Genomic DNA, 13,152 nt, shown 5'->3' with positions numbered 1-13,152 from the left:
CAACTCCTTCAGGAAGGGAACGGGTGCTGTTCTCTAGCCATGCCAGGACCGGAAGGCCTATCTGCCTTTTCACATGGGCCAGTTCTCAGGCTGATTATGAAACAAGCAACCTAACGTCAGAAGTCATCACTACCACTGCACAGAAAAGCAGGCTTATTTACAACTTGCCAGAGAAGAAAGGACTCCTCAAGCCCCATGTCCGTTTTAGCCCTAGGCACTGGGAGGGCAATGCTCACCTGGATCTTTTCTGAAACATGATAGCAAAAAGAACTAATATGGATGTCTCAGTAGTCACACTGCTGTTATTCTGGGCAGAACAAAGTCCTCTGTCTTGGACTTGGGAACCTCAGATCTTCTATAGGAAGGTCAAATGAAATCTCAGGCCAAACGCTGTGAAGGAGCACCCTCAACCTCTGTCCCCTCTCCCTCTGCTCCTCCCTACCCACCCTCTACACCTGCATCAGCTCCAGTCACACACATACACACATACACACACACACACACACAACCTTCACAAAGACCCCATTGGCCTCAGGGGTCCACCAGTCCCCTAGTTTACCTGTCTATGTGGGGTAGAAGTCCACATAGACCCTGGACACAGGTTAAGAGCATCTAGCCAGAGAATTCCAAGACCCTGGGTACCAGCAGAGTGAGAGCTCTGGGGAGATGCATCCTTAAGGTCTTGCTGACTACTCAGCCCATGGAGAAAGTGTGGCTAGAAGGGGAAAGAAGAGTCCTCTAAAGCAGGGGCCTTCTTGGCCAGGTGTAAAGTTGCCCCATGCTGGGTGGACAAGAGGGCAGCACGACAGCAAGGAGGGGCAGACAGAGGTCAAGATGAACATCCATTGGCTGAATTCCAGTGCCCTTTCTACTTTCAATTATTTTTACAACTTTAACCTCACCTGACCTTATATTGATTAGCAAGAGAACAAGTTCTCTAAGATGCATTTTAAGACCAAGTTCCCAAGACTCTAAAAATCAGGGCAGGAGGAGAGAGACTGGATCCCACAGCCTTTTAGAGACAGAACAAGTGGTAAATGATACAAACACCTTCCTGTAACGGGTGGTGTGCATCACTTAGGCGAAGTGGCTGTGGAGATGAAGAACAGGATGTCTCAGGAGTGAGACAAGGGTGGGCCTTCCTGAGAAGGCTTGTATCCTGAGAGCTTGCATCCCAAGAGATCAGTGATAGCCCAGAGCAGCAGAGGAGTCTCCAGCAGCCCTGGCTCACACTGCTAAGAGCGAATATGCTTGCTGATTGAGGGTCCCCTGGGACACCATCTCACTTCCCTCTTCATATCCTTGATGGCATGCAATTAGTGGATTATCTTAGTGATGGTGTCATGAAGGTACACTCCTACCATGTGTCTGTCAGCTCTGGAGCAAGAGGGAACAGGGATCTCCGCCCCACCTGGCTGGCCCCACCCAGTGTCCTGAGGTCAGAAATAGGGGTTCTTTCCTCTAGAAACCAATAACAAGCCAGGAGTCTGAATTTAGTACAAACCAGTCCAGACTGGTACTCCTCATCTGGGTGTCTTGGCCAGGAGAGGCATTGCTCTCCTCTAGTGATGAATACTCACACACTGTGTGTCACATTATCTGCAACGAGGGCCCTCTCCATCTCCCACCCACATCTTGCAATGTCCCCATCCACATTTGTCATCTGTTTTGACTTCTGTCCAGCTGCCTCCAAAGGACAACGGTAGGAGAAGCATCAACAGTAGCACAAACACAGCTGTGTGTTCTGTCGGTCTAGGCCTGTGCTCAGTTGAAACACCATGTGATATGACTGTGGCTCCAGAAGCTCCTGCTGCCACCTGCTCCTCTGCAGCTGGTGCTGGGGGCCGGGGTTATTAGTGTTTACACCATAGTCATTTTGGTTACTGTGGTCTTCTGAACAAGGGGAGGTCCTTGCAAGAAACAGGAAAAGGAAGGCAGAAGAGAAGAGATGGCATCCCCACCTCTCCCAGACCATGCTCCAGTAAGAACAGTTCATCTGTGCATTTGCCTCTTAAGTCAGAATACATGCAATATGGGTCCTGACTACGATGACCAGGAGCTCCTGAGTAAAATTATTTGTGGAAAGATTATAAGGAGTCAGGTACCAGCTATCACCACCAATAAAGGCCATCCACCAGAAGTGAAGTTTGAGCCAGAAGTGGGAAAGAGCGCACAGAGGCCCAGAAGGGAACCCATGGAGGCTCTTGGCAGTCAAGAGGCTCACAAACTGGGGACAACCAGGGTGGTTCCCTGTTTTAAAAGTGAAAGAAGCTAGTCAGAGACAAAAAAAAATACTGTGGCATTTCTTACATACAGAGTGATTTATAAGAAGTTACAACTGAGAAACAAGAATGTGAAATTGGTTCACAGGGCTGGGGGACTGGGGAAGTAGGGAGATGTTCATCTGGGGCTTTGGGGTGAAAGGTTCTGTGAGTTGACGTTGGCGGTGTACAGCTGGTCACTGCAATTAGTGACAAGGCAGTGAGACTTCTGCTAATTCTTATTTTGATCTAAAGCATTTGCAGGAGAGAAAAAGAGAGGTAACCACACGTGGGGGTTGTGGTTTACTTAACTATGGTGACCACTGCACAACGTACACATATATTAAATGATGACACTCAAAAATGTACAGCTTTATCTGTCGGTTACACCCAGATAAAGGTAAAGACATAACAAAACAAGCAGAACCTCTCTCTGCTTTGGCCAGTGCCAATTTCCTAGTCCTGACTGTATTCATCAACAGCCACTGTAAAGAAAAGGAAAGGGAAGGCCAAACACCAACGCCATGAGGGAGTTATGAAACCATTTCTGAGGAGGATTCTGTAAACGTATGTATGAAAAATGAGTCCAGTGTAGGTTGTTCAATGAAAAGTTTTTAATTAAGAAATATGCTTCACACAAACACGTACATATGAAGGACCCCAGAAAGTATTGATAGGGCCACATCAAAGAATTCTGAGGTTTACATATGTATTCTCTCTATGTTGAATGTGTGTGTGTAGGCCAGAGGTGTCATCCTCAGAAGACATCCACCTTGCTTTTTAAGACAAGCTCTCCCTAGCCTAAAGCTCATCAATTAGGCTGGGCTGACTGGTCAGTGTGCCCAGGAACCCATCTGTCTCCTGCTTCTTGCTAGTGGGATTAGAGACATACATCACCGCATGGGTTTAAACCCAAGGCCTACTATGCAAGCACGAAGAGTTTGGATAGCTGGTGCTCCTTTAAAAGAGGTGTGGCCATATGCTCTAGGCAGCTCAGCCCTGGAGTTGGGAGTGATGGGGAAATAGAGACAAGCAGATCGTGGGGGCTCCCTGAACAGCCAGTCTATAGAAATGTCAAGCCTGCAGGGTCGATTCAGGAGGATAGAGAAGATATGGGTTTCAATTGCTGACCTCCATTCCTTCCTCAGCCACATGCATATACATGCATAGATCCCCCACATCATTATTAAATATAAATACCCTGCTAATAACTGAAGAAGAAATGATTGGAGTCTGTAGAGCTGTTTCTAAATTCCTTATGTATTGATCTACCAGGCAATTATTAGAAACTGATGATAACCAGAAAAATGAGTGTTTATACACCTCCTAGGAGGATGAGGGGACCCTAGGAGGAATTCATACAAAACTCAAAAATAAAGCAAAGCATTCCGCAGTAAACACAGGACTGTCTGACAGACACCACAGGCACGCCGGACTTGGAGGCCAGTGGGATGACTGGCTAGGCTCTGTACTAAGAAATACAGACGTGGAAGAGAATCTATGTTAAAGATAAAAAGGCCCGCAATGGACACCTTAATGTTAACGATAAGGCTCACAATGGAAGCCCCACCAGTTTGAACCTTTGGATGTGTGGATACCACCTGACTTAAGCCAGCAAGCAAAAAAAAAAAAAAAAAAAAAAAAAAAAAAAAAGTTACAGTCTGGTTGAGAGGTGGAAACGGAGAAATTTTTAAATGTTCATGATAATCAAGGAATAAACACACAAAGTCAAGTGCCACCAGATCTCTTCCCAGGTGGCCTGTGAGCCCTCTTCCTCTGTTGAGGACCAGGTTCCTTCCTGGTCCCAGCACAGCCCCGCTGAGGCTTTGCTGCACCCATGTGGCCAACAGGAGGCCTAACAGCAGAGCCAGAACACAAACTGAAAGAATAATTGGGCTTCTTCCTGCCTCTTCCCCAGCTCAGGGCCAAATAAATCTGTTCATACTCGGAAACACAGAGCATCCACTGCAGCAAGGGAAAGGCTGGAGGGCAAACGCTAAGGAAGTGGCTGAGATGCAGGATCTAGAGAACCCAAAAACCTTGAAGTCACCTCTGGTCAGAGGTAGTAAGATAAAGATGGGGGACTCAGAAGAAGATGGGGGAGGGGCGGGGAAGAGCAGCAAAACAGGAGTCTTACAGTGGGAGGAAGGTCCTTCAGGTGGAGGTGGGGGGTGAGGGGAGGGATGTCACCAGGAGGGAGAGGAGACAAGATCCGGTCTAAAGGTCTGAGGGCACAGCAGTCAGGCAAAGGGCACCTGGATCCTCTCTGTGAGTGCCCTTCCAGATTACCAAGATAGAATCTAGCTCATGCCCAGAGACAACACGTCTAAGCCTGCTCCTGTCGCAATAAACCACAGAGGTACAGGACTCAGGCTTCACATGTAAAGTTGCTGTTGATAGCATGTGGAGAGGTTAAATCAGACTCCCGTAGCCTTTGACATTTTTTTATTAAGCAATAATGCTGACCCCTGACCCCCGCCATAACTATTGATTCACATTTTCCTTAGCTCCAAATGAAGTTAGTTTTTTCCTGCTTAATTTATTGGACCTATAATTCACTGGACCTACACTTCACTAAGGTTGACAGGATCCTTTGACTACTGGCATTTTCAGAGCACAGGTGAGCACCGTGTGAGTCGTGGACACACATTCTGAATCAAACATGAAGCGTCTTACCACATCCTAAGCCCTTACTCCTGAACCAGAGTTAGACCCAATTGGATCTTTCTCTATCGAAATTCACAGGATTGGATGGTTGTCAGCTGACATTCATTCTAAAGCCAAGGAAAAAGCCAGGTTCAGAACTAAGTGTTTTAGTTAGGAGAGATGACAGAGGTTCTGGTTAGTCAACAAAATGATGGACTGGGTATTAGGACTATCTTGTACCTCACTGGTACAAATTGGCATAATTATGCTTTAATTGTATTTTGAGAGAAAAGTTTTATTTCAACAGGAAGGATGATATATAGGAGGAGCTAAGGTGGGAGGAGTACTGGGAGGAAGAGAAGGAGTAAGGAGAGGAGAAGAAGAAGGAGAGGAGAAGCTAGGTGATGAGAGAGAGAAAGAGGGGGGGGAGACAGGGAGGCAGTTGTTCACGTATCTCCACCAGTCAAAGATAGTTGATATATCTAGGTTGGGTAGTGGGTTACACCTCTGATTGAACAATACCAAACTTATAAAGCCTTTGATTAACATTTTTTTAAAAAGTGTATAAATGCAAAAAGGAAAAGGGGGCATGGGATAGGGGTTTTCTAAGGGAGGGAATGGGGAAAGGGGATGGCATCTGAAGTGTAAATAAAATATCCCAATAAAAAAAGGAAAAAAAAAAAAAGAAATTTACAGGATTAAACTAGGGAGTGATCCCGGGCAGATCCCCTAGCGTCTCTGGGTCTAGGGCCCTCGTCTGTGTAATAGGGATAATCTCACTCCAGCTCCTGAGAACGAGGGTTTAAGATCTACAATGTGACCCAAGCAGTAACAGACATAGAAAACGTCAAGAGAGTTCATCAGTTCAGAGCCACAGCTACTTTTTCAAAACGGGACTGAAATGTGAGTCACTAATTTTTTAAAAGCAGGCTTACAAAAACACGGCTGTCTTTTTAAACTAATAAGCATGATCGTTACTAGGTTTAGCTAACACTACATCCCAGGGCCTCCCTGCCCAGCCCTAAAACTCATTTTCAGGAGAATCTGACTTAGGGACTTTATTTATTCTGCTCTAAGCCCCCTTTTAAACATTTCTTAACCTGTTTGTTGTGATACTGAGGACTGAACCTAGGGCTTTGTGCACCTTAGGCAGGAACTTCCTATGACAGAGCCACACTCCCAGCCCAATGCTTTTAACTTCCTCATAATAGCCTTTGTTATGACCAACCTCCACACCAACCATTAAAAAGTAAAGAACATATGCGTGGTTTGTGTGTGTGTGTGTGGTGTGTGTGTGTGGTGTGTGTGTGTGTGGGGGGAGCCTATGAAGCAGGAACCAGTAGGTGGTGGCTAGCTACTTAAGAATCTTGGTTGGTAGAATCCTTATTCCCTCCACACTGGACACAGTCTACATGACCCCTGCCATTGGACTATGACCCCTGCCATTGGATACGGTTCCTTCCTCTGGCCACACTCACCTATTGGTGTTCTCCAGCACCTCCACCTTCTTCCGAAGCTCCAAGTTCTCAGTTGAACAAGACTCCACTCTGTGGAGAGAGCAAAAAGACACTCAGCTACTCTCCACAGAGCAAGTCGGGGGCTTTTGGCATCACAGAGAAAGGAGTGGGGTGGCCAGTGAAGAAGAACTGGGGCAGCTTGAATAGAGAGACAGTGAGGGCCCACAGGTATAACACGGCAGGCTGGGGCTCCCTTCAGGAAGTAGCTCAGGTGGGACACACAGAAACCCCATCAGGCATCTCCGTCAGGTTCCCCACCTCCTCCTGCTGCCCTCTTCCCTCACTAGACCACAGGCTGTACAGTCACCAGGGAGCTGCACTGCCGGCCACATCCGATACAAAGCTTGGAGCTTGGGTAAAAGGCAGGCAGGACCAGAACCCAGGGCAGTGAAGTGCTAAAGTGCACATGCCCAGAGAGACAGAGAAGAAAGATCCATAGAAATAACTTTGATTGTGAATATCTTTAGGACACAGTGAAACAAACACAAGAAAACAGAACAGGAGTCCTTAATGCTACATCACCTATGCCCAAACCAGCTCATAGACGGACAACTTTCCGTAGAAGCTTCTAGAACTAGTTAGAAGCCAGTCAGTGCTTTACCTCGCACATACAAATAAATGAGAAAGACTCATTGGTGGGTCTTCCAGGGCCTCCTTCCTATCTGGAAATCACACCAACTGGTCACCTGAAGAACTACTTTCTAAGGCTGGTAGAGTTGGTCCTCAATTCACATGGCCCTCAGAGCCCTCAGGACATTCCAGGGCTTTCAAAAGAACAAAGGTTGCCTTCATGTGTATTTGCAAAAATTCTGTCTCCCCACAGCATCCATTACAGAGTACAGGAAATACCAGAGTCTTATTTGTATCATTTGAGGCCAGTAGGAACTGGTTAAACAGCACTGCTCCTGTAGGCTGGAGCTGGGCATCTCTTCTGAGGAGTTGCAGGAATGTCAAAGTCTAAGGTTTGCTCAAGAGGCCTGGAAGCACTCAAGACTATGGTCAGAAAGCCGGGATCCAACAACATAGTTATAAGCAGTTCCCCCATATGACCACTAGGGGGCAGGCAAACACTGCCGATGCACTGGGAGGGGCCAAACTGAGACACTCTCACCCTGTTTGGTGAATATGACCTAATAAACACAACCAGCCAGTGAAGCAGGCTTACTTTTTCTCCAGGCTGTCCATGTATTCTTTCTTCTTTCTCCTGCTTTCTTGGGCAGAAATCTGTGAAATAAGGAGGGGATAGAGATGAATTTCTATTTTTGAAAGTAAACCAGGAGTGAATGGAAGGAACACAGGAGGCCATCTGCACAGGGGCCAGCCAAGCCAGCCTCACTCATGTGGCCAGCCCTGCTTTGTTTAAATTGTGGACTCCCCCCTACTTATCGCCAACTCTGTTTCCGGCCCAGACAGATCCTCCCAATCTGCCGACAAACTCCTGGGTCACAGACTGATGGTTGAAATAGTTCAGTAAAATGATGTCAGCTCCCTGGACTTTAGCTGGCTCAATTATATATAAAATCAGCCAGCTGGGCTTGGATATGTATAAACTGTCTGCTGGCTCTGCATGAGGGTGAGGAGGTGTGACTCTGGTTCTTTCTCTTGTCTTCTGCTCTCGATGCCTTCCTCTCTTGCTCCCTTTGTCACAGCTCTGAAGGCAACAGAGATTAGGTGGCTACTGAATGTTGTTTTTATCACAGACCACTAGCAAAAAAAACCACAAGCTTTTAAGTAACACCACATAAAACTATATTTGCTTATAAATTACATGTAGAGCAATGAGAAGAAAATATTATATACATCATAAAAATCGAAAGGCTGAGGTTTTTAAAAAAGAAGGGTAAAGAGAGATTCTTGTATCTCCTCCTGCCTCTGAACAAGGAGTCTACGTACTGGTGTGAGCTCACACGCACGGTGGGCAGACGCTGTCTATGCTCCTGACCTGACTACAGGAAGTCCCACTATGGACCTTGGGGGTGGGGGCTTGAGGGCTCAGTTCTCCTGTCTGTCACAGAAATGCCTGGGGTGGAACCGCTCACCTTATTCTTGATCTTTCTCCGGATTTTCTTCAGGGCCTTCTCCTCAGATTTTGTCAGAGGCAGCTTGGTAGGAATGGGATAGCCTTCGGCAATCAGGGTCCTCTTCTCTTCCTCTGTCAGGACCAGTGGGCCTGATCCCTGCAGCTTCTGTGCAGACACAGAAAGGTCAGAGAGGAGGGACTGAAAAGTGACCTTGACATGGAGTGTGGAGAGTCACGGTGAAGAGAAAGGGAGCCTCTTACGCTTTGGGTCAGACATAGGTGCTCTGAAGTGAAAGCAAAGATAGAGAAGGTGTGCCTGTACGGGTATTTATCTCTTTATGTACTCATGTGTGTATGTATGTACATATGTATGCAATCATGTATGTATGTATTCATGTGTGTATGTATGTATGTATGTATTCATGTAAATACGCATATATGTGTGGTGCATGTATGTAGAGTACACGTGTATGTGCCCATGCACATAGATGGAGACTGGAAGAGAGTATCAGGCATCTTCTATTCTGCTCTGCTTTGTTAGTGAGGCAGGGTCTCCCACTGAACAAGAAGCTTGTTTTCTTCATGTAGGTTGGCTAACCAGTAGCTCTCAGGATATACAAGCCCCAACCCTCCCATGCCGGTGTCGCATACATGGGCAGTGATGCCTGGCTTTTTTATGTGGGTCCTTGTGATTCAAACTCAAGTCTTTATGCTTGCAGGGCAAACGTTCTGACCCACTGACCCACCTCCCCAGTATCCCATATGGGTGTTTGAAATCCCATAATTCTCAATCAAAGGGAAAACTACAGAGGCCTCCATCCAGTTTCTCCCAGGGAACACCCCACTATCTAGCACAGACAAAGTAATAGTATAGAGTTCACACCCCGCATCCCTGGAAGCTTAGGGGCAGTGGAAAATTCCCTTAGAGTTCAGCTTCATTTAAGACGTGTATTGTTCTCCTACTGAAGGGCTGATTTTATGATCAGCTTTCTCCACAGTTTCTCTTCCCCTCCTCTTACAGCCAAGGGGCTTGAAGTCCCTTGGCTGTAACACACCAGCAGACATTTTCCATGGAAGTTCAGGCTTCTGAGAGTCCTGTGCTGCCGGTCAGCAATGAAGATGAGAACCACGGTCTGTTGCCTTTAGCTCAGAACACAATGACGTGTTTGTATTAGTCACACAAGCTGACTCACTCACTAGTGTGTAATCTCCGTGCTCCCTGCCACAGAGGACTGAAAACAAAACCCATCTCTGCAGTGGTTTAGCGTCAAGACGGTAGGACTGGAGTTTTAGCCGTGAGACTGTGAGGACAGTTCGAGGCTGAGCTGAGATGTTGACTGGAGGAGCCTTCAACTTTTAGAGAACGAGAACCCTTGTGAGTTTATGGGATGAGAGGAGATGAGGCTCAAATGCTGCTTTCTGGAGCCGTGACGATCGACAAGGACAAGGCACGCAATCCGAGCAAAGGTCAGTGCTGTACTCAGAAGAGTAACAGGAGACGGCCCTGCCCAGAGCAGGTGAGCTCAGGAGGCTGAGACAGCAAACGGGGAACTGCTTAATACAAGCAGAGGTACTGGGGCTCCAGGGGCCTACAGACATCAGGGAGATGCAGACACATAACATGAATCTACACAGTGAAATTCAGGTTCAAATAGGGAAGGCAGGAATGACAAGTGGAGGCCTTCGTTCTCAGTAATGACGACATGTTGTTAGGATCTAAAACATATGGGGGCAAGTGAATCTTCTCAAAACTATCCAAATTATGCTGCTAGATGGTTCCTATTTCATCTTAAACTATTTCATTTATATTTGCCGGTCATATACATTGCAGGCATGAAATTCTCAAAGAATAAAATACTACGTTTAAAATTCGTTCTTCGTGATAGTATAGTTTTAAAAACCTGCTTGTAATTCTGAAGACTTCATAGACATCAGATTCCCTCTCTGAATAATCAAAAGTGACTTCTCTACCCCTCCTTTTTACCTGCGAGTGGGACAAATGATGACCCGGGATTTTGTCATGGTACCCTGGGTTAAGATTCCCCCCCAACCCCTGAAACACACACAAAGATTAAACTATGTTTCTGAGCCTTTGACATCAAAGCACTTAATCTCAGAGAGACTTTCTTTTCAAATTTCACCCAAGAATGCTTATCTCAAAGATGAAAGGCATCTCCCAGAGCCCATTAAGTAAGGAGCTTCTACTTTAATGGCAAATGTTTGTGGTATAGCTTTGAGGGGGAGAAGAACTGAAATGTTAGGTCCGGGGCTTCCAGCCCTGGAAAATAAACACATGAAGAAGAACTGGATCTGCATTTGAAAAGAGAATTCCTGAGATGTATAGGCAGGTCTTTGTAAACATATTCTTTAGGGTTCCTACAATACTGCTTTGGCCCTATGGCTGGAATCCAGTCTGTCCCCACCTGGAGGCTTGGTCTCCATAGGGAAGTGTGGGTATGAAGAGAACAGTCAATGCCCTTTTGCAGGAGTGAGTTGGGTCTCACAGGACCAGGATTAGTTACCATGGGGTGTGCTGCTGCACAGCCTCCCTGCCTCCTTTGAAAGTGTCCTTCCCACTACCTGCTTCTTCCTTCTGTTTTTCTGCCATGCACGGAGCATCCTCTCCAGAAGCTAAGTAGATGCAGGCACCATGCTCTAGAACTTCACCACCTCCAGGACCATGCACCAAAACATTTTTCCTTCCTAACTTACTCAGTCTTGGGTATTTTGTTACAGCCACATAGCACGAACAGAGACTTCTAACCATTAAACAAAAATTTCACTAGAATGATGAAAAATTAGACTGAGAGGATCGACCCCTGCCCACCCTTAGAAGGGCCATCCAGATACTTACATGTGGAGCTGTGAGGAGAGGAGATGTGGACAAAGCAGAGGGGCCCCGAGGCATGGCTCTGGCAGGGCTGTGGGCCTGAGACAGGCTGAAGGGATGCAGGCGTGGGTTGGGGCTCAAGCTGCCCTCAGAGTCACTGCTGTGACTACTGGGTGGTGTCGGTGGTAAGTGCACTTGATCCACGGAGGCTGCAGACAAAGAGAGCTCATTTCAGCCACCACAGAAGAGTAGCTCAAGACTCAGGGGCAAGTTAAACACACATGTGTCTCCACACTGGGAGCTTTGGGGTAGGTGCAGAGAGTGGGAACTCTGGGCTGACCTAGAAAGTTTTAGGACTTGATGTAGTGAGGAGAGGAGAGCCGGGTGCAGGACAGTGTGTCCAGTAGTCCTGTTGTATGAAAAGGGAGAGAGAACGTGAGCATAGAGTTACACTTACTAGTCCCCGCACAAAACTACCCTGGGCAGACATGTGCATGAGACACTAACATAAGAATGACCCCAGGGGTGGCCTGGGATTCTGGGGACTCCTGACATGGTATTGGCAAGACTTTACTGTGTTTCTTTATCATTCTCTTTTTGTAACATATTTTGAGACAGGTTCTCATGTATCCAAGTCTGGCTTTGAATGCTGGATAGCTGAGGATAGTCCTGAACTTGTGATCCTCTTGTCCCCACCTCTGTGATGCTGAGATTGAACGTGGGTCCCACCATGACGGGTTTAATAGGGTACTAAGGGTGGGATGGAGAGCTTCTTGCAGGCTGTGCAAACACTCTATCAACTAGCTACACCCAATGTCCCTCTGTATTCTTTTCAGATAGTTTACACAGGTTCATCTGCAGAACGTGTTAGTAGTGTGCAGTTTGGGGTTTTCTTTTCTTTCTTTCTTTTTTTTTTTTTTTAAACAATCTTCTAGGAAACTGCCAACCTGAGGGCTCTTGTTAATTCTTGGAGAAAAGCCCCCTTTGTTTCTGGAGGAATGTGGCTGTTGGGGCCTGCAGGCAGGAGGCCAGGCATTCTTCGTTCAGAAACCCCACATCCACCATTAGATACATAAGTAGTCACAGGAAAACGAAAGGGGTGCAAAATGCTTTCTCCCCTAAAGCATTTCTTCATGGCACATTACTGGGGCTGAGAGCACCCGATAGGCATCCAGCTAGCACCCCCAGTTGGAATGAGCCTCTAAAGGGAGATCATTGCCTGGGGTTCACCTGCACAAAGACCCTGTGGGTTCCCTCTTTCCTTTTTCAGAACAGATTTTTCTGTTCTGCCAGCCACTGCTGCTGAGGGAGATTATGTTCGAGGGTCTCTCGTCCCAGCTTTATGCAGCATTTCTGTATCCACAGGACAACGGCATGCTTTACAAACCTGAGTAGCTCAGGGGTAGGCTGAGAATGCCCCTTTAACACATCATGTGCTTGGCTAGAAAGCTGGCATGTCCCGACGTATTAGCCAAGGTTTCCCCTATGCCATGAGTATATGACACTGTGGGTTAAAACCCAGAAAAAGCAAAAACAAAACAAAAAAACAAAACCAAAAAAAAAAAAAAAAAAAAAAAAAAAAAAACCCTCAGGATCAAATTTCCCTACTGGGGAGTCCAGCTGAACTCCCAAGGACACCAAAGTTTCTCTGCCTCCAGGTCTGGCACAAGCTAAGCTATGCTCTTCTTCTTTCTAAGCAGCAGGTAGCCCACAAGAGAGAAGCAGACAGGAAAAGCCAGCCCTTCTAGCCACAGGTGCCTCAGGATCAGATTTCTAAACACCATTTGAAAAGCTGCTCTTAAGCTGCAGAAGGAGCAGGGGACGGCAGGCTCCTCTGCCCAGAAACTTTGATGTACACAGGATATTCAATGTCTTTAT

The 13,152-nt window shown here is 46.7% G+C and overlaps 1 protein-coding gene across 2 annotated transcripts in view; it reads right to left on the bottom strand.

The window, feature by feature from the left end:
• The window catches only part of Creb3l2 (cAMP responsive element binding protein 3 like 2), a 119,165-nt gene that overhangs the window by 18,658 nt on the left and 87,355 nt on the right, over positions 1-13,152 (bottom strand). For both annotated transcript variants that reach the window (XM_034519017.2, XM_034519020.2), the window contains exons 5-8: positions 11,299-11,483; positions 8,464-8,610; positions 7,590-7,648; positions 6,386-6,454 (exon numbers count right to left, since the gene is read on the bottom strand). In XM_034519017.2, coding sequence (XP_034374908.1) covers positions 6,386-6,454; positions 7,590-7,648; positions 8,464-8,610; positions 11,299-11,483 — 460 coding nt within the window. The remainder of the gene's footprint in view (positions 1-6,385; positions 6,455-7,589; positions 7,649-8,463; positions 8,611-11,298; positions 11,484-13,152) is intronic.

Source organism: Arvicanthis niloticus, chromosome 15, assembly GCF_011762505.2.
Source record: "Arvicanthis niloticus isolate mArvNil1 chromosome 15, mArvNil1.pat.X, whole genome shotgun sequence".
NCBI classification, from domain to species: Eukaryota; Metazoa; Chordata; class Mammalia; order Rodentia; family Muridae; genus Arvicanthis; species Arvicanthis niloticus.
Note: the sequence above shows the minus strand (reverse complement) of the source record. Positions and strands in the feature narration are given on the sequence as shown.